The sequence below is a fragment of the Periplaneta americana genome, chromosome 12 (assembly GCF_040183065.1).
Source record: "Periplaneta americana isolate PAMFEO1 chromosome 12, P.americana_PAMFEO1_priV1, whole genome shotgun sequence".
In the NCBI taxonomy this organism is placed as follows: domain Eukaryota; kingdom Metazoa; phylum Arthropoda; class Insecta; order Blattodea; family Blattidae; genus Periplaneta; species Periplaneta americana.
In genome coordinates this window covers 102664060-102686419 of record NC_091128.1, presented here as the reverse complement: position 1 = coordinate 102686419, position 22360 = coordinate 102664060, and the positions used below count along the sequence as shown (strand labels likewise).

Here is a 22360-nt window from a genome sequence, read left to right as displayed (position 1 = left end):
TCCTGGGTTTAAATCCCGGGAAAGTCAGTTGAAATTTAAAGTAGATCTCTGAGGAAGAAAAGTGCTGTTAACAAACTTTCTCCATTTAATTAACCTTTCACTGCAATTCTCGTTACTCCTTTCCTCCTTCATCCTTATATCACCATCTCATAATATTATTGATTAGGCTCTGTGAATAATGAACATTAAATTAAAAAATTAGAACAGACGTTCCGAATAAATTCTTACTACTTTGTTGATGAACGGATTAGATTGAATGAGTTAAATGATAGATCAGATGGATGGATGGATTTGATTTAGTCGATGGGTAGTTGACTTCGATATAAGTTACTATATGGATTTTATGAATAGACGGATTTGGGGGTGGGTGAATGGATGAATTTGAAGATTTGATTCGAGTGGTTGGATGGATTTATTTGAATTAGATTAAATTAGGTTAGATTAGATGGATTTTTTTGGATTCGATTGGGTGAATGGTTTTGTTTGGATTCGATTGGGTGGATAGATTTGATTGGATTCGATGAGGTATATGGATTTGATTGAATCCGATGAGGTATATGGATTTCATTGATTAGATTGGATTAAGTGAATAGATTTGATTTATTAAATTCGATTAAGTGGATGGATTTGGATTGGATTGGGTGAATGGGTTTGATTGAATTCTATTAAGTATATGGTTTGATTGATTAGATTCGATTAGGTGAATAGATTTGATTGGATTCGATTGGGTGAATGGACTTGATTGGATTCGATTAGGTCGATGGATTTGATTGGATTCGATTGGGTGAATGGATTTGATTTAATTCCATTAAGTATATGGTTTGATTGATTAGATTCTATTAGGTGAATAGATTTGATTGGATTTGATTGGGTGAATGGATTTGATTGGATTCGATTGGGTGAATGGATTTCCTGGGATTCAATTGGACCTGAATTTTATTGATTGAATTCTATTGGATGTATTTAATTGATTGGATTCCATTGAATGGATGGATTTGACTGATTGTATTCGATTGGATGGATAGATTTGATTGAACTCGAATGGTAGATTAATTTGAATGATTGGATTCGATTCAGTGGGTGAATTTGATTGACTGGATTCGATTGGATGGGTGGCTGGATAGATGGATAGACAGATAGATAGATGGTTAAATGGATTGAATGGATGAATGGATAGATGGATGGATGGATGAGTAGATAATTTGAATTGATGGTTGAAGAGTTGGCTTGGATGAGGGGTTAGACCAGATGGATGGATTTGATTGAATGGATGGATTATACTATCAGATAGAGACAGACAGAAATAAAGGAACATATGGGTACATTTACAAAGCGAGATGGTCGGACAAAAAGTGAAACAGATACATAGAGAGACAAATAGGCTGTACTCAGAGATTAACAGAGACAATGATGATGCAGTAATAATGAAATATGTCTTCTCGTTTGTTTCGTGAACAGAATTGTCCGGAACAAGGCGGCGGAGAAGGCGAAACACGTTCACCACCAACAACAGCAGCAGCAGACTGCGGGGTCCACGGGGGGCAACTCGCAACACCAGCAGCAGCAACAGCAGCAGCAGGCTGGTCCTGTGTCCGTCATAACGCACGCGCCCGCGTCCTCCGTACAGCCGCCGCACCACCACGACCCCCAGCGCCCCGGCGCCTACAGCATCAACGGCATCTTGGGCATCCCGCAGCAGCAACAGCAGCAGCAGGCGGACCCCAACGGCAACTCCATCACCAAGAGAAAGCGGGACGACCACCACGCAGGTAAGCACCCTCAACATGCACTGATTTACTTTTCACGTTGTTTGTGACTATGTATAGTCATTAATATTTGTTAATATTCTATTGTGATTTTTATGTCCGTTATTCACCTATAGGCTTGTTACTAGCACTTGCAGATAACATCATGAGTTAAGTAAATCTTCGTTATTGTGCAGTTAGTAGCATAATTTGCGAGTAAAATATTTTTATTATTAGGTCGTTCTTAGAAGTAAAGTCCGCCTTTTAGTTTGAGATTAGGGTCCATCTAAAGCACTACTGGAAAAAGTTGTTGCCGCGGTTCGAAGAATGTGTGAAGTCAAGAGTGAAGATGTCGTTACTGAGCGTGTATCACAACCATAGTTCCAGCGTTTCAATAAAGTTTGAGATTAGGATCCATCTAAAACACTACTGGAAAAAGTTGTTGCCGCGGTTCGAAGAATGTGTGAAGTCAAGAGTGAAGATGTCGTTAGTGAGCGTGTATCACAACCATAGTTCCAGCGTTTCAATAAAGTTTGAGATTAGGATCCACCTAAAACATTACTAGAAACAAGAATATAAAGTGCTGTCGCGGCTCGAAGAATGTGTGAAGTCGAGAGTGAAAGTGTCGTTAGTGAACGTGTATCACAACAATGGTTCCAGCGTTTCAATAATGAAGAAGGAGACATTAAAGATTTACAACGTCCTGGAATAGGCCTACCTAAGGTATAAAATATTGAGAATACTCCCATAGTATTGGAAGAAAATTCACAAAAAGTACTCGCTGGTTGCGAGAAGAACTTAGTGCTTCAAATGTTACAATACATCGCCACATTAAAACATTAAAATCATATAGAAGTAACAATTTGTGCCTCATCAATTGATACCCGAACACGCCCAACGGAGAGTGAATAGCTTATTTATCGTCAGTTTATCACTAATCCAATGGATGATAAATTTGTCACGTCATATGTAATGAAAAATGGGTATATTACCGCAATCCTGAAACCTCAAAACAGTGGCTCGATCCCCATCAACCTACCAAAATCGTCGTTAAAAAATCGGCTCTATCCCAAGGTAATGTGTGTCTGGTGGAATTTTTAAGGTGTGATATCACTTACTGGGAGTTTGTTCCAAACGGCCGTGCAGTCGATGCGGATCTTTATTAACAACAGCAAAAACGAGTTCATGAAGTTTTGAGAAAGAAGCACCCGGCTATAATTAATCAAAATAGAATTATCTTGTAAGAGAACATTGCGAGACCCCATATCCTTCGGACAACCATGGAAAAAAATCCAGGAATTTGTAGGGATCGAACGGCATATAGCCATGATCTTGCGCCTAAAGCCTTGGTTTTTTGAACCGACGCATGCGACGTGCGAGGTGCGAAACCCGCCTCGCACAAATCCGGTCTACACGGGAGATAGTGCGTGGTTTCTATGGCTACGAGGTGCTCAGACCTCGCATCTCGCAGTTATAGAAACCACTCACTATCTGTCGTGTAGTCCGGATTTGTGCGAGGCCCCTCGCACGTCGCATGCGTCGGTTCAGAAAAACCAAGGCTTTAAGGTCACTATTTCGATTCATGGCCAATTTTCTACGTGGAAGATGTTTCTAAAACTTGGAAGTCGTTGAAATTGTATTACCGAATTCTTCACATTAAAAACCAGAAACTTGTACCGTCGCTGGATAACAAATCTCGCTGAAAGATGGCTCAACAATGTAGAATGTAATAGACTTTACTTTAAAGGTTAGATTACTTTCTTGTTACAACACACTCCAATTAAAATTTTGCTCCAATATCGACATTACTTTTATGAAACAGTATCTGTATTGCAAGAAGTGTGATAAGAGTGCCTTCTTTTACATATAGGCCCTAACAACTGTGGACAGCAGACAGGAGCACACTTCAGGACAGCACATACTATTCACACAGTACTTCCGTTAACTATAATCTACATCTCTCGTTTTTGGAAGTAGTTAGAGATGAATAGCATATAGCTACGTTTCTAGGTGTAGATACTGGAAATGTAACTCTCTATGATTCGTCACTAAGAGCTGTATGGTAACGGCCAAAATAAAAGTAGTTTATATTAGCATCATTGGTGAAGAAAATGTTTTCACAACAAATAGTAGAGCAGATAGCCTAAAGTTTCTTCTTACCGTCAATGGTGTAGGAGGCGAGTTCACACTGTCACATTCCAAACTATTTTGGGACCGCAGACAAGTGTCACAGATAGGAGGCTTTTCTGAAGGAGGAAAACGATCTCTGTACTCTATCATAATTATATTTTGTCGGAAACCTAATGGGACATTTCACCGCGAGAACAGAGTGTAGATTAACATAAGCTTATCGGGAGGAACGGGAGCATCCCTAAGCTCTTCAGCCCAAATAGGCATTTTATGCACCCATGATGGAATAAGGTGAACGGGAGAAAAGTTTGTGGCAGAAGAAGAAGATATCAGATGATAGACGACAGTGGGATATTTGGATCTTATGCGGATACTAAGAGGAAGGCAGAAAATAGGGAAGTTTGGAGAATGCTGAGTTTGCAGTAAAAGACCTGCCCTTGGGCAGAAAACTATGAATGAATGAATGCTGGAATGATTTTCGTGACAATTGTGCTTTTCGTCATACTGCGCATTCTTCTCCAGCTGTCAATATATAACATTTGATGGTGCTTTGTCTTTTCTCATTCGTCATGTCCCCGTCGGACACGCAAGAAAGTGAAGGGCTTTGCAAATTCAGAATCGTGTGGAATGCGCCATCACTCTTTGAACAAACCGCGAGGAACACCCACTATGACGGACGATCAATATTATTCCACACAGACACAAGTATTGCACTATTTTTTGACACTGAGACAATGATAATGATTATGATGAAAGGGGAATTTTGGGTAGTGTTGGTGGGATGATGAGGGGAAAGTGGGAGAACACCAAGTTGGCTTTGCCCCGCCACAAATACAACTCCACCTTCACCGAGTTTTGAACTCTGGTCCGCAGTCGCTGCAAGCCAGCGCTCTGCCAGCTGAGCTATCAAGGCGAACTGGTCAGAAAGAAGTCACGCCTAGAATAATTCTGTCGTGCCTTAAAATTCGTCATATCCCAGTTTAAACATCGCGGTACTTAGGTTCGTAAGGAAGCATAGTGACCTAAGACCAGGCATCTAAAGACGACACTGGACACCATGATCCTAGAATTTAACCGTTGCTTAAATCATGTATATACTACACAAATTACATTAACCAATCTGTAAAAGACATTTTTCAAAATCTGATGAAAACTGCACAAAATCTACAGGTGCATAGCTTTACTACTGTGCTGCATATCTTTACGTAGAACTACGTATCTAATTTGTATGAACGGTAATCTTTATCGTCTTCTATTCTCCTTGTTTTCTTTGTATTCCCCTTACTCTCCTTCTATTCTCCTTGTTCCCGTCGTATTTTCCTCGTTCTTATATTCTCATTATCATGGTATTTTCGATGTTTTTCTCTTCTTTTCTTTGTCTTTCCCTTGTTCCTCTTGCCTTCTCCTTGTTCTCCTTATATTCCCCTTATTCTTTTCTTATTCCTCTTGTTTTCCTTGTATTTCGCTTGTTCTCCTTGTATTTCCATTGGTTCTCCTTGTATTTCTCTGTTTCTTCTTGTATTCCCATCGTTTGTTTTCATTGTATTCTCTTTGTATTGCCTGTATTCTTCTTGTATTCCTCTTGACTTTCTTGTATTCCCCTTGTTCTCCTTGTCTTCCCTTTTTCCTCCTTGTCTTTCCCTTGCTCTTCTTATATTCTTCTTGTTCTCCTTCTCACCCCATTGATCTCCTTGTCTCTCCCTTTTCTTACTTGTCTTCTCTTTCTTCTTTTCTTCCCCTTGTTTTCCTTGTAATCCGCTTGTTCTCCTTGTATTTCTCTTTTTCTTCTTATATTCCCATCTTTGTTCTCATTGTATTCTCTTTGTATTTCCTGTATTCTTCTTGTATTCCTCTTGACTTTCTTGTATTTCCCTTATTCTCCTTGTCTTCCCTTTTTCCTCCTTGTCTTTCCCTTGCTCTTCTTATGTTCTTCTTGTTCTCCTTCTCACCCCATTGATCTCCTGTCTCTCCCTTTTCTTACTTGTCTTCTCTTTCTTATTTTGTTCCCCTTGTTTTCCTTGTAATCAGCTTGTTCTCCTTGTATTTCTCTTTTTCTTCTCTTATTCCCATCGTTTGTTCTCATTGTATTCTCTTTGTATTTCCTGTATTCTTCTTGACTTTCTTGTATTCCCCTTGTTCTTCTTGTTTTCCCTTTATCCTCCTCGTATTCCCCCTTTCTCCTTGTCTTCCCTTTTTCCTCCTTGTGTTTCTCTTGTTCTTCTTATATTCTTCTTGTTCTCCTTCTCACTCCATTGATCTCCTTATCTCTTCCTTTTCCTACTTTTCTTCCCTTTGTTCTTTTAATCCCCTTGTTATTCTTGTATTTCCATTCTTCTTGTTGTCTTTCCCTTGTTCTCCTTGTCTTTTCCTTGTAGCGGCGAGAGTAGGTTGCAGTTTTCATGTGACAGTCAATTTTCATGTCACACCCCCCCATACCTAGTGAGGAGAAAGACATATTTTTACGTAAACAATCCTGTACAGCCTTCAGATGCGTTCATGTCTGAATCCGTCATAATCTTCAAGTTCCGCAGACTGCAGAGCACCGAATGCCTTGGAAGCTGAGGCGATACGGTCGGCAGTACTCCAAGAAAGGGGGATGACTCTGTAGAGCTATTTTTTTAAATAATGATCCCACACATGTTGAGTCGTGTCGGCGACTCCTTTGAAACAAGGTTCCGTTGCTAATTAGTCGGCACTTAACACACACTTCGTCCCCTCCGCGACCTTATAATGCAGAATTGTTGTACAAAGGACCACAGCGAAGTGTTCTTGGCACCCACTTTGTTAATGAGAGACGAGCAAAAGTGGCATTGGTCCACCACTGTGATTTAAGTGATAGCGTTATCGGCCATAAACTGGCGGAATCGTTCGTTTTGTTTTGCCATAAACGATGACCCTTGCACTACGCTGACCAAGGAGTTGATCAAGGAGTCTCACTACGTCCGGGTATCCGGACTGGAAATCAGAGCAATCATTCTAAAAAGGTTTACCTGAGACTTTTCCGTTGCTCGTGAAGTACCGGTACCTTTAGGAAAACTGACATTTCGGAAATTTGAATGTAGGCCTACATTTATCTAGAAGTGAGAAGGGTAGCGTACTCATTTGGATCGTTACGAAATCCAAACTGAACAACCGAAAATGGTCTAATATAAGTATAGGATAAAAATGTATTGTGGGTTCCAAGAAGAAAATAGCCTATATTAATACGAGGAATTAGAAGGTAAATTATAACAGAAAATTAGTAAAGAATAAGATAACAAATCGAAATATAAGAACGGATAAGTGTAATTATTATTATTATTATAATAATAATAATAATAATAATAATAATAATAATAATAATAATAATAATAATAATAAAGGTCCAGTTCAAAAGCGAAACAACTCAATACTTAGTTTTGCGAAAACTTCAATTTAAAGATCCATGTTGCTGTGAAAAATTCAATCAACACACTCTAATTTGAAACTTATGGTAGGCTCATTCATATTTTTCTGCCCAAGGGCAGATCTTCCACTGCAAATCCAGCATTTTCCTGTCTTTCCTATTTTCTGCCTTTGTCTTAGTCTCCGAATATGATCAATTTATCTTAATGTCGTCTATCATGTGATATCTACTTCTGCCCCCGAACTCTTCTCCCGTTCACTATTCCTTCTATTGCGTCCTTCAGTATGCAATTTCTTCTCAGCCAGTGGCTCAAGCAATTCCTTTTTCTCTTCCTGATATGGTAGATTACATAATATGAAACATCATTAACAAAATTTGGAGTAATTTCAATTATCTTTGGATTTTTCACACTAACATCAAGCTTTAAAATGCAGAGTTATCTATTTTCCTATACCTATACATACCAAAGTTATTGTGACATTAAATCCTATTCGTTTGTCCTCCTTATTCTTTTCTTCATTTAAAGACGAAAGTAAACCCAACCTTCGAAATGTTGCTGGATTTACATATTTCATCAGCAATAAAAAGTACAAGCAGTAATTGATTGAGAGTCTGACTGATATGTACAGTAGTGGCAAAAAAAAAAACCGGACCGACCCTTGTAGCTGATTTCAGAGCCGTGTTCACAGTGACAGCACGATAGACTGGTAACTAAGACTTTTGTGGTTCGAATCCTGCCTGGGAAGGAAACTTTTTTTTAGATCTAGATTCATTTTCCGGGCTAAGAGGCCGTGGTCTATTGGTTGGTTTTATACCAGACGTTTCGTCTGCAACTGCGGCAGACATCTTCAGTGGAGTGGTATCCGAGATCGCAACACTCTTCTCGGCGTACCTGAGTCAACTGATACCACTCCACTGAAGATGTCTGCCGCAGTTGCAGACGAAACGTCTGATATAAAACCAACCAATAGACCACGGCCTCTTAGCCCGGAAAATTAATCTAGATCTATAGACTCCGGCCGTGAAAGCCTACACTACAAGATTAAACTTTTTTTTGTTCCTTATTAAAATTTATTTCCAATACTTTTCGATTGCAGCGATATTTTACTACTTAATTAACGTATTATTCCCAGAGCATGAATTTTACCAGCTTATTTTCTAATGTCTTTCGAAATGGGCTACGTCATCAGTCGAAACTACAATAATTTCAATAGATTATCGCTATCTTGTGAATGCGGGCGTGGCATGAGCAGTGGTTCATTTCGGGGACTTTGATTATTCCGTCGGTCCAGCTTTTTTTGCCACTACTGTACATATTTTATCAGGCAGTACATTTCACTTGACGATTGTGTCAGAGGAAGAACAAATTATTTTTTGTATACGAGTACATCTGAAGTCTGATTAGTCTAGTATGTTACTAGTCGGCGATGTACGCAATGGAGGAGGAAAGGAAATGGCAACTCTACCCTATTATCTCCTGGCTTGGTTGCTTCATGAGTGATGTATTATTGATGTCACTTATGAGGTTCAAACCTGTCTTCGGACTGCTGACTAAACAACAAGAAGCTGTAATTTTCTTAAATAATACACCATCGCTTTCTCTCTCATTTAAAAGTGAAGAAGATTGGCAGCAACAAATACTGAATGGCATAAAAATTTTGAAAATTCATTAATAATAATAATAATAATAATAATAATAATAATAATAATAATAATAATACACAATTTAAAATACCGATAATGTAAATTATAAACAATTTAATAATAACTCCCCCCCCCCTTAACGAAATTCTGCGTACGCCACTGTTAGCGTCTCATCCAAACCCACTTCTTCTGTAGTGGTTTGCACTTTGCACAGTGATTTTGTTGCTCTTCTCAAAATGGAGTCGAGAATATCCCACCGCAAACTCGCCTCTCGGATCACAGCGTTTATCTTTTGTTTACTTCTCTCGTCCGGTCATGGGAGTCGAAGAGTGGGAAGTTAAATCTTTGAGCCGGGCCAAATTGAATCCAGTCTGCAGGAAGGTGATAGAGTCTTTGGTTTTCCATAGGAGTCAAGGGTTTGAAAACCGGAAGAAGGGGATTTGTTTATCAAAATGCAGTGTATTGGGACTGGATTTAGAACGGCGCTTGCTGCCGGAGAAAAGAAATCTGCTTCTGTGCCATAGAGTGCGCAAAAAAAGGCGTCCCTCAAGAATACAGTTTATAGTCACATTAAAATTCTGTATTACAAAGTGGGCCGACATATTTTATCTTTCAACTTGCCGTAGTGTAGTTATGCTTTCCCCCGCGGCTAACTGGCTAACCGGCTAACGAGCGGCGTAAATTTGTTTGTGTATTGTTATATGGTTGGTTTGTTTTATTGTTTTACTCTCTCGCTAATCATCGAGACTCGGCTAACTGACTAACCGCTAACAAGCGGCGCGCTCGCCCATATAGGCAAGACACTCCGGCGGAAAGCAAAACTGATCGCACTGTATAAGCAATACTATGTAGAAACCATGAATGTGTGTTCGATTCCAGTCTGAAGTATGGATGTTATTCCATTATGAATGTGAAATCTTCTTTTATCTCAGAAGTTAAGTGGAGACTGACGTCCTCCGAGTCAAAAGTGATTGAAGTCCTACTGTCTGTATAGTCCCATAGTAGTGTCAAGCTGAATAGTCCCTTCCAGACTTTGTCGCCATAATCGCCAACATCACCCGCAGTAGGGTCGTGATTTAAGCCGTCATGCCATGGACTACCATTACGGAATAAATGCTGTTCGAGTTCTCCCTCATGAGGGAAAAAATATTCTCATGAAATTTCCGTCTTTGTATGAAACCAGTGCCCACCCAGCATCGTGGTGAATTTTTGGAGCTGCGTTAGGTAGCGAAATCCCGTTCAGTGAACCAACCTTAACTGTTGGAAGGGATCGTCGTGCTAACTATACAATATTCCTGTACTAGACGGATGATCGTTCACATCTGCTGAGGCAACTAGATGTGATGTCAGCAGTCGCGACCAGGATTATAATAAACATCAATATCATCGTTTTCACAGTTATCGTGAGCATCATCGGCATCATCATTATCACCATCATCATCATCATCATCATCATCATCATCACAGCACCACCACGGTTATTTTTTTATCAGAGTAGGTCAATTTAGATAAGCTCCATGAAATTATTTTAATTACCTCTTTGACAATTTTAATTGGGTTGAGCAGATATTCTTCTTGAAGTAGGCCTAACATTCATCCAATGGAAAATGTAGGCCTACTGACGGGTTCTTCCTGATTCCACTTTTTCCACGTGGAAAATACTTTCATTCCATTGACAATTTTGGTATAGGCATACTACAATATGTAGCCCGTTTTTAATTGTAGGCTATGTGGTTAATAAAATTTGACATTTTCTTCATATTGGTTTACGACCGACATACTACTCATGAATCGACTGAGTTTTGCACTTCATTCAGTTATTTGTTTTGACATACAACTACTCCTTTCTCCGTATTAGGCCTACATATGGTGGTAATCTTGGGAATTTTTTTCATCACTTAAAAATGTAACCCCCTCTCCTTGTTATCCTTGCATTTCCCTTGTTCTTCTTGTATTTCCCGAGTTCTCCTAGTATTCCCTTGATCTCTTTGTATTTCCCATGCTCCCCTTGTATTTTTTCTTGTTCTCATTATATTCCACATTTTCTCTTTGTATTCCCCTTCTTCCTTGTAATCCTCTTGTCCTCCTTACAGTATATTCCACCTGGTCTCCTTGTTTTCCTCTTGTACTCATGTATTGTTCGTCCACCTCTGCTTCGGCATGTGGACGTGAGGCCAGCAGCCGGCTGGTCGGTCTTGACCCTTCATGGGCTGTAGCGCCATGGATTTACTATTACTTTACTCATGTATTGTCCTTGTTCTCACTGTATTTCTATTTTCGCATTGTGTTCCCCATGTTATCCTTGTTTTCCCCTCCTTCTCCTAGTATCTCACTTTTTCCTAGAATTCTTCTTGTATTTATCTTGTTCTCCTAGTATTCTCATTTTTCCTAGTATTTCCCGTGCTCCTTCTTTTTGTATTGTCCTTGTTCTCTTCGTATTTCTCTTGTTTTCTTTGTATTTTCCTTATTCTCCATGTCTTCTTATTGTTCTCCTCCCCTTGTCTTCACCTTGTTCTCCTTGTAGGCCGCTTGCTATTCTTCTCTTTCCCTTGTTTCATTTGTATTCTCCCTTTTCTGCTAGTATTTCCTTTGATCTCCTAGTAATCCCCTTGTTATCTTTGTATTCCATTTCTCTCCTAGTATTCTTCTTGTTCTCCTTGTATTCTCCTCGTTTTCTTTTTATTCTCATTGTTTTCATTGCCTTTCCCTTGTTCTCTTTTTTTGCGCTTGTTGTTGTCTTTTCCATTTTCGCTTGTATTTCCCTTTTCCTGTTATATTCCTCTTGATCTTATACCCCTCTTGTTATTCTTATATTCTCCTTTTCTCCTGTTTCTCTTAGTATGCTCTTTGTTCTCCTTGCATTCTCGTGTTCTCCTTGTCTTCCCCTTGTTATCCTTGTATTTCTCTTGTTCTTCTTGTCTTCCTTTATTCTCCTTATATTGTTTTTTTTTCCTTGTGTCCCGATTGTTTTCCTGGTCTTCTTCTTGTTCCTCTTGTTTCCTTGTCTGTCCTTGTTCCACCTTTGTTCTCCTTGCATTGTCTTTTTTTTCCTTGTAGGCCTATTCCCCTTGTTCTCCTAGTATTCCTCTTGTGTGATCGCGTCCACACATAGCTCCACCTAAAGATATGCGCCTAAATATGTCATTTTTATCAGGGATCTTGCTTCATCATGCGTTGAAGTTTCTTCAGATGTTTCCTCGATATAGCAGCTAAGTTTTAGATATTTTATCTGCCTTTTCGTTTCCGTGAATTCCGACACGGTGTAGGTGGGTGGATGAATAGATGATACTCTCTTAGTATTGCTTATGCTGTCTCTAATCGGCTTCGCCACTGTCAGTCAGTCCCACTAGTATCATCTGGGCGTATGTCATCTTCGAGGAGTATGTCTTCTATCTATTGTTATAATGTCATTTCACAATTAAAATGTTTTCGATTGATTCTGTGAACAAGGTTGATTAAAAAAAGATTATAGACAATGTTGCAGGATAGATCCAACTGACTAAGTCGGGTGTATGAAAGTATGAAATGAGCCGTGAAACATAGAAAATGACATTGAATTTTTTAAATAGGCAACATTTTTTCGACATAGAATTTTTTCATGCATAGATAGGAATAGATATCATAGTAAATTTCTGTAATGAATATGGAACTAACAAATGGTAGGAATTTTAATATGATTAGCAAATATTTCATTCTGTTTGGCTCGAAAAGATGTCGTTTGTAGTTACGTGTTCTGTTACATCACACAAAGGAAACAGCGTGCGTAAGTCACGTAGAATTCTTTTTTTTTTTTTTTTTTTTTTTTCGAATTTTGTTTAATTTTGATCAAAAATTGTAGAATTTCTTATGTTTTGAACGTATATTTTTGAGATTATGTCACATTCCTTATTAAAAGTACCCGCTTTCAAAGAAAAATAAAATCCATTCATTGTCATCTTTGGAATCGCAGAGATCTTGCAGATCTTTAATAATAATTCCTTTAGTACATTCGTTTTAACTCTCTGCTTACCATATCGAATACTTAAATTTATTATTTACAGCAAATGTTACAACACGCATTTCATTGTAGTGTCGTGTTGTGCTAAACATTTTTATAGGTCTATTCTTAAGTTTTCTGACCACTTTTCCACCAAAATAAACTGCATAAAATGTTAATCCTGGTTCCCAGCTTGGGATGCCAACACTATAGACACAGCAATTGTTTACTAAATCAATTCTGTCCACGATATTGTGTAATAAGGCGTAATAACTGAGGGCTTAGAGATCCTACCAGTCAACAGGGTTATTCAGTCGGTGCTTGTGAGATTTGTTGTTCTGGTGGGAGCCTAACGCAACAAGCGACGATCGAGCTTATCTTACCTAGTTATCTACAGGGGTAATCTCAATTAACCAGTGATGGTATTAAGCTGTACTAGAATTCTCCACTCGTATTCCATCACATAAATTACATCCATTAGTAATACTGCTACTGGTACCACAGCCACTACTACTGGTAATATTATAACTCTCTACTGCTGTTACTATGACTATTTCTACCACTACTATTGGTACCACTGCTGCTTTACTGTCACTGTTACTGTGACTACTGCTGTTACCATTATACGGTCCATGCATTTTGTCAAGACACTCGCGATGTGCAGTACGGGAACAACGTTTCTGTGGAGGGGGTAGGAGTAGAAGGGAAGGTCGGGCGTGTGTCTACCGAGTTCAAGGCAAAATCTAACCCATTCCCCTATAATTCGTAAGTAGACTCATCCGATCTCGTGCGCAGCTCTGTAGGAAGAATGGGGGAGTGTCTTGACAAAATGCATGATCTGTACTTTATGGTAATACTGCTAGTGTTACCAGTAATATTGTTATTATTTCTGCTATATTACTGTCATTACTACTGATACTATTACTACTACCACTACTATTGGTAATACTACTGTTTCTATTACTTCTACCATCATCGATATTGGTAATATTGCTGTTCACACTATTACTACCACTGTCACTGGTAACATTACTAATATTATTACTACAGTAACTCTATCATTACTGTTCGCAATAATATTCCTGCTGCTACAACTATTGCTACTCTTAATTCTATTAATATTACTTTCACTGGCACTACTGCCATTAAGCTAGTAATATTTCAGTTACTGTTAGTGCTGCTACAACAGGGTGCGAATTAACGGGGAGGGATTTCCCCCCTGTTAGAAAGTTATCCCCCTTGCATAAATTTATATTTACATCATTGCCAGGGATAACTTCTATGCTCCCTCACAAAATATAATTGTTTTAATACAAGTATAGGCGTATGTACTCTATAATGTACAAAAGTAAGCAAAGAAAATAATATTGATGTATTATCATCACCAGCAAGTTGACAACAATCAATAACTTAGGAATTACACATCTTATCTTAAGCCTGCTCATGGACATAATTATTATTATAATCAAGATGCAAGACAAGCAACTCAGTACGACCAAGCGTTGAGCCGTATCGAATGAGGATAATAATTTTATGTATGGTACTATCTATCTAGGATTCTATCCCCACCATCAGAAATCTTAATTCGCACCCAGTGCTACTATTACACTGCCATTACTACTAGTAGCACTACTACTGCCACTATTACTGGCTATTGCCACTGCTGCTGGTAATACTAGTGTTGGTCTACAGCTGTGGAGTAACGGTTAGCACGTCTGACCGTAAAACGAGCGGGCCTGGGTTTCAATCCTGGTTTTGACGTTACCTGGTTGAGATTTTCCCTCAATCCATTAAGAGCAAATGTTGGGTAACTTTCGGCTCATTTCGCTAGTATTATCACCTTTATTTCACTCAGATGGTTGATAAAGCGTCGTAACCCAGTTGAAAATACTACTACCATTACTAAAATTACCACTGCGACTGATGACTACTGCAATTATTAAACCTTGGTTTTTCTGAACCGACGCATGTGACGTGCGAGGTGCGATGCCCACATCGCACAAATCCGGACTACACGAGAGGTCTGCGCACCTCGCAGCTATAGAAACCACTCACTATCTCTCGTGTAGTCCGGATTTGTGCGGTCGAATGACTCGGTTCAGAAAAGCCAAGGCTTAACTATTACTGTCACGGCTACTAGACCTCTGCTGCTATGCTGTTACTACAGTATTACTAATATTGGTAATACTATGTACTACTGCAGCTACTATTTCTATCAGTTTCACTACTAGTCTGCTGGTAATAGCCTACTGCTATTATTGTTGTAGCATTTTGGCTTACATCTGTTGATAGGCATATTACTGCTGTCCATACTATAATGACACTGCTGTTATTACTGCCACTGCTGTATATTTCGTGGTGCTTTACTCCCTGAAGACTTTGGCCTGAAATTCGTATTTATATTTTATTATCGATCTTATCTGTAAATTAAATTAAGACAAACTGAAACTCTCTTAACAAAGGCACGGCATGTCTCCCTTCTCGCAAAGTGTAAAACAAGACGTTACATTGACAGCAGGAAAATACTGTGCTGACGCTACAACCTTCATTTCTACACAGTATTAAGTTACTTTGCTTATGATAACGATTTTATTACTACTACTACACTAACGAGCTTTTTAAGCAAAACTAGACACTCAAAAATAGCAGAACGTGTACCCTCCGGTAAAATTAGCATAACGTAAGGTCATTGTTTTAGATATTATAAAATAAACACAAAATAAGGTAAAACTATACTTTCCTACTGAGAATCGAACCAATTCCGTTGACATTGCTGCCAATAATGTACCACTTCAGTCGCAGAAATGAAGTTGAAGCTTTAACAGAAGTCCCAACGTGTGCTGCAGCTAAAATATGTCGCAAGTCAAACTGCCTTGCGTCGCTTCTGGATTGAAGGGACTGTATTATGAGACTGGTCCATGATCTTCACAACAAAGTAAAAGGAAGCAGCGCTACACATGGCTGATCCTAGACAATATATTATACTGCATATAGGTCCCCATTCTGTCCTTTCTCTCCCCTCACATGACCAACACACAGTTTTCTCTTCCTGGTGCTGCATTACAACCCTCTATTTCCATCCCTTCTCCCCTGGACCTAACGGACCAATCCCGTCCTGAAGCCGAGGAGAGCTTTTAGTTCGTCAGTCAGGAAAAAGACATCAACAGCCATCGGTCGTAGGCGGCGGGCAATTGACAAGCATTGTTGCCTAGCGACCAAGGACATTAGATAGCGCCGCGGCCAACAGTGGAATAAGACACTCCGCAGAGCCGTGCGCAAGGCTGGATCTTTGGCAGAACGTCTAGCACAAAGGATCTGTCTAGCTTCTCACACCTGAAATTCAGTGTGGAATACTAACGAATTCAAAATGGAATTTGTTGTGAAAACACATTTTCTTACTCTCCTTCTTCATCTTCATATTCTTCTACATCTCCATCTTCTCATTTTCGCCTTCTTCGTGATTTAGGATCTATAATCTGAATTTGTCTGATTAGGTTTTCCTCTAATGCATTTTTTCATAAAATATGGAGAAATGATAAAGATAGAAGTAACATATTCTAATTTGTTTTCTCTAAATATTGAATTAGCTACCCTTGTTCCATTCTCTTTAACAATTAACTGGATTACATCAGTTAGAATTATGTGGTAAAATAAAGTTAAAACTGCATAATTCTACTTCATTATTCCTAACTAATTCTTTATGTAATTTCATAAAAATGTCGCATAAAGTGATTGGTACTTAAGATGAGACAAACAAATCTCATGTTTATGTAATGTATAGCGTAGAGCTACACATATATTTATTATCCTTACTTCATTATTACAAATTTGTGATTTACGAATGATCTACTTAGCTTTATTTCATTATATTATTCAAAATACTCGTAGCATAATTGGATAGGGAGAAGTTGCGAAATCTTTAATTAGGCCTACTCCTTTAAATCTGCTTACCAAAACCTATTGACTAGCTGCCTAATTTAATTTTTCTCAAAATTTATATATATTTTACAATTATATTTGTAAATACATGTAAATAAAGCCAGTAATAAATTCAAATTCAGTGTTATCGTGGACAAAATAAAAGTGCAAAATTCGATAAATTAATAGGATAAGATGAATAAGTTTTTGCCATTTGATTCCAGTGGTTTTCATTGTTTTATTACGTTTGAGTCTTTATATAGGCCAGAGTAGGGGACTTCCCTGCTTTTTCATACTCCTGAATCTTGTATAGGACCAGATATTTTCCTCAGGACTTTTTTATTCTTAGAAAATGTTTAGCTTATTGTTAGAGGTTATTGTAAATGTCCAGATTTCTGTATAGTACCATTCATTATCGGTCTGATAAAATTGTTGTAAAGTTTCATCTTGTTAATACCACAGTCTAGTATATACAGTCATGAAGCTCAATACGTAGGGAATATTCATCCATAGATAGTTGCTAGCCACTAGGATCGCTACTAGACCTATCACCCCGTAACAGACAATGCGAAATAATATCGGCACAGTCTGTTGTTCCTAGTACCCTCAACAACTCAAACTTCGTGCCTGTACAGGCTATACTAGACTATGCTATAACTTCCATAAACTCAGTTTTTCTTCATTTATTTTTAGTCCAATTTTTTACTTGCTTACTTACTTAGGCCTACTTACTTTACTTTACTTACTTACTTACTTACTTACTTACTTACTTACTTACTTACTAGCTTTTAAGGAACCCGGAGGTTCATTGCCGCCCTCACATAAGCCCGCCTTACTTACTTACTGGCTTTTAAGGAACCCGGAGGTTCATTGCCGTCCTCACATAAGCCCGCCATAGGTCCCTATCCTGAGAAAGATCAATCCAGTCTCTATCATCGTATCCCACCTCCATCAAAAATTTAAAACACTTTAACCCTTAAATTGGCAAAACTTCATTTCTCACATTAGTTTATTAAACCGTGTCGGACTGTAAAGAAAACAACTAACGCAATGTTCATATTTTATATTTTGTACAATATTAATAGTATTGTGTAATTTTGGTTATTCAATTTTCCTACCAATTTTTCTATTGTTCTATTAAAATTGTAGTATATGTTAACACTAGTGGCTTGTGCTGCAAATGTTACAAACTAAGTTCATTACAATTCAAATTAAAATTTTTCAAATTTATTTCCAATGAAGAACACCAGACATTTTGGAAGTCCCTATCCTAAGCAAGATTAATCCAGTCTCTACCATCATATCCCACCTTTCTTAAATCGATTTTAATATTATTCTCCCATCTACGTCTGCCTCCCTCAAGGTCTTTTCCCTTCAGGTCTTCCAATTAACACTCTATACCATTTCTAGATTAACCCATACGTGCTACATACGCTGCCATCTCAAATGTCTGGATTTATTGTTCCTAATTATGTTAGGTGAATAATAAAATGCGTGTAGTTCTGCGTTGTGTAACTTTCTTCATTCTCCTATGACTTCATCCCTCTTAGCCCCAAATATTTTCCTAAGCATCTTATTTTCGAACACCCTTAATCTCTGTTCCTCTCTCAAAGTGAAAATCCAAGTTTCACAATCATAAAGAACAACCGGTGGCATAACTGTTTTATAAATTCTAACTTTCAGCTTTAAATATCTATACCATACCGCCATTAATTATATGGAAAAGACCCATACCACTTGACTAATAATTATAAAAATATTTCACTTTAATAACAATATTGTTATCTTACGTAAGTTTTGTGTAGACTACTATATAGCCGTCACTCAGTAAATATTATAGAAATGAAGATCTAACTTCAGATATTCTCTCCGCCTTATATAACCCCAAAAGGTTTCACTTTCATATCATCAATAAAGCATTAATCTGTATAATTGGTGACAAATACATCATGGCATTAACTATAATAATATTCATTTTTAATGGTAATAATGTCATCAAACATTCTTAAGTTTTGTAGTTTTTAATATCAAATACACAGACAGCTATACTCAGAAAATTACACACCAGAGAATCTTCTTTTTTAAGTCTTGAAGTTTTTAATAACCAATATTACAGAAACGTTCAGAAAAAGTTACACAAATGAAGCTCGATATATTGGCATTATGTCAGCCATCTGAACTGTTAGCAATCCTGCAGGTCATAGCCTTCGTGTGATGTTGTTTATTGTAGTATGCTTGTGTTTTGTTTTGTTTTATTCTGAAAGGGCCAATACCTATTTCTCAAAACTGACGACAGATGGATTTTGGAAAATAGGAAAATGATGTAAGAAAATTGACATTTTACTAAAAATTACTATTTTTATGAAAAACTTTTGGTTCCAAGCTTCAAAATGAGGGGTCATTTATTAAAATCCGTTCAACCGTTTTCCCGTAATTTCCATTACCAGTTCAAATTTTATATATAGATGTTGTATCCTACAGGATAGTTTGTGAATTTAAAGGTTAATAACTTAATTATCTTACACTGCTATTAAATTTTGAACAGAGAAAACAATAAGTGAGGGTGATTGAAATTTAATATAACAAGTTAAATAATTTAGTTACATAGGCTTCATCGATAAGTATAATGACGAGCAGACAGCTATCCCAATACTGAACTTCAGGTGTACGCCAGTTGCAGGAGGTCATAGAACTCAATGATACGCTCCCTCCGTATGCAAATGTACGTGAGTCTTGTCGCTGTATAGGGACTGAAAATCCGCTGTCTGTTGATGAACATATTTTCATTCATTTTCCAGGCAGTTTTTGTGTCTTTATCCACAGGTTTCCTTAACCGACAGATACATTCTTCTTCCTGCAGAGGTCGCCATCCATACACGCTACATCATCAGTGTTTCTTTTCTAAGTTGCCTCTTATGCCATCCTTCAAAGTGGGTTGCAGTCTTCCTCTTTTCATTTTTCCAGACAGTACCCAATGGAGGACTTCTTTGTTTACTTGAAAATCTTTTCTTCGCATTACGTGGTAATGTTCATAAGTTCTTAGCCTCACATGGAAAAAGTTACTGTAGGCCTAACCGAGATCAAATTTTCATGTATTCATCATAATTACCTTTGACTCCATACATTAACACAACGATCGTACAGCAATTCTAAGCCTTTGAAGCATTGTTTGTGTTGGTCTGCAAATCACTCTTCTACAGTAGACCATTTACTAGGCCTACTGCTTCATTCGGTGAAAACAAATATAGGCGATGGCTAATCAATTCAAAGTAAACGTCATCAATTTTATGCAATGCAGTTGCGGTCTTGGGAGCGTGTGTATTATCTTGCAAGAAGAGCACAACTTTGGAAATTTTTACCACGATCTTTCTCCACAATTTTCTAACGAAGCTTAGTTAACAATGAAGAATAGTACGCTCCCGTCACATTTTTATCATTTTCTAAGTAGGCCTAGTTTATTATAATTATTTCGTCTTTTGTACCCCAAAAAATCATGCGAAGAACTTCCCTGTCATTTGAACGCGAAATGTTTTTGAACGGGAAGAAGCAGAGTGTTTCAGTCTTTTGATTGTTCTTTTGTCTCTGGATCGCAATGATAGATTCATGTTTTGTCTGTAGTTACAATCCAATCCAAAATGTTAGAAGAATCCCCTCGAAAACGGCGGAAAGGCGACTTGAAATTATCACTCTGAGTCGTTTCTGGTTAGCCTTCAGGCTTCAGGAATCCATTTAGTAGATAATTTTCTCATACCCATGATGTACAATATGATGTGAAATAGGAAATTACCAGTCTGATATACCTTTGATATCAATTCGTTGATTCTCCAAAATGATGTAGTGCACGGCATATATTATTTTTGGAGTGGTCACACAAACAGGCTTTCCAACATCGTAATCATCTTTGATCTTCGTTTTTCCTGTCTTAAACTCCGCAACCCAATTTGTTATGGTGGCGTACGAAGGACAATGATCTTTCAATTTATCCATCATATCCGCATAAATTTCCTTCCTGTGAAACCCTGTCAAAAATAGACACTTTATGACTTACTGACCGACACTCAATTTTATCAAAATTCATTTCTCTATCTGAAACATTTTTTTTTTAATTCACAATATACAACAGGCTAATTTTTCGTCACCAAATATAGAATTTCTGTCAAACAGTACACTCATTTCCATGGTAACCGCTTTCGCGTTTGTTATATAAAAAATCCCTTTGTAAGTGTCCACACCATCTCAATTACTGCATGTTAATGTATCTTTTATAAGTGGCTGTTTCTTCCTTCTTGCAAGGAGCTGAATATAACATGCACACAGCAGGGATGAGACAAGAATTTTGTTGAAGCCTCTCAAGTGAGATTTTTTTAAATCAGTTAGGCCTATAGGATATGCTGAACTGAAGACCAGCGTTTTTCAACTTTTCAACATGTGGCACACTAAAGGTGTAATTTAAAATCCCGCGGCACACTCATATAATCTAAACCAGTGGTTCCCAACCAGGGAAGGAGGGATTTTCGAGGTTTTAGGAGAGCATATGTTTACTGAATGTTGACGTGTGCCGCGTTCACTGAATGTTGACTCTTGTGGATTCACTATTTTACTACTCTTTTCACTTATATTTTTCCAGTTTTTGCTTCAACAATTACTATTTTCATTTTCTCTCGTCACACCAGCGGATCATTCGCACCAGTTGAAATAAACGGAATACTCAAAGAAAAACATGAACATTAATTATGCCACTAGTTACAATCATCATCACCATCATCATCATCATCACCATCATCATCATCACCATCACTACCACCATCACCATCACCATCACTAAGAAACGAGAAGTTATGGTTGGTTGCACTCACTAGGAATTTAGATAATTCTATTTCTTTTTTCAGGGCGTTCAACAATTTTATCATTAAGAGTTATTAAACTACATTAATGCCCGGTTTCTGGTATACCTCAGTTAACTGTCAGTTACTTAACTGCACTTATAAATTTAACTGCACTGATAACTTTCATGAGTTTCCGAAAAGTTAAATGTAGATTTATCAGATCTTGTAACTAACAGTTGAGGTAACTTCAAGTTCAGTATCTATTGTTGTCCATAGATGTCTCCACTAGTATTTTGTTAGTTATTTTTTTAGTTATTTATAGTTTTCAGTAGTAGGCTAATATGACAGTGAGCTCTGTACTAGTAGGAGCAGGCTTTTTAATTAAGGAACCGTGTGATAAATGATAGTGTACATATACACTTCCATCTCAGTCGTAATATGATTAAAAAGGCAACAGTTGTTGGTATTTGGTGTGATCATCCAGGTAAATAATACTAGTAGAGAGAGGGTTAGATGTAATTTCTGCTACAAAATTGAAACCGCAGTCAGCTGTGGTGATTATGGCAGCCATATTGGTAATGTAAAAATATGTTACATTCGTCCATATGAATGCTTTCATGTGTTCAAATGGACTTTTCGGAGACCGAAATACCACTGGCATTGGTAGAGCACCCAAGAATAAAATATACCTTGACAGCCGACATAGAATCTAAAGTTTATGACGAAAATTAAGCTT

At 37.8% G+C, this 22360-nt stretch overlaps 1 protein-coding gene across 13 annotated transcripts in view; it reads left to right on the top strand.

Moving 5' to 3' along the window:
• sv (paired box protein shaven) overlaps window positions 1-22360 on the top strand; it is a 1022136-nt gene that overhangs the window by 935622 nt on the left and 64154 nt on the right. For all 13 annotated transcript variants that reach the window (XR_011335301.1, XM_069841828.1, XM_069841829.1 and 10 more), the window contains one exon: window positions 1459-1769. Coding sequence is in view for 12 of the 13 variants with exons in the window: in XM_069841828.1 (XP_069697929.1) it covers window positions 1459-1769 (311 nt within the window). In the remaining variant the exon portion in view is untranslated. The remainder of the gene's footprint in view (window positions 1-1458; window positions 1770-22360) is intronic.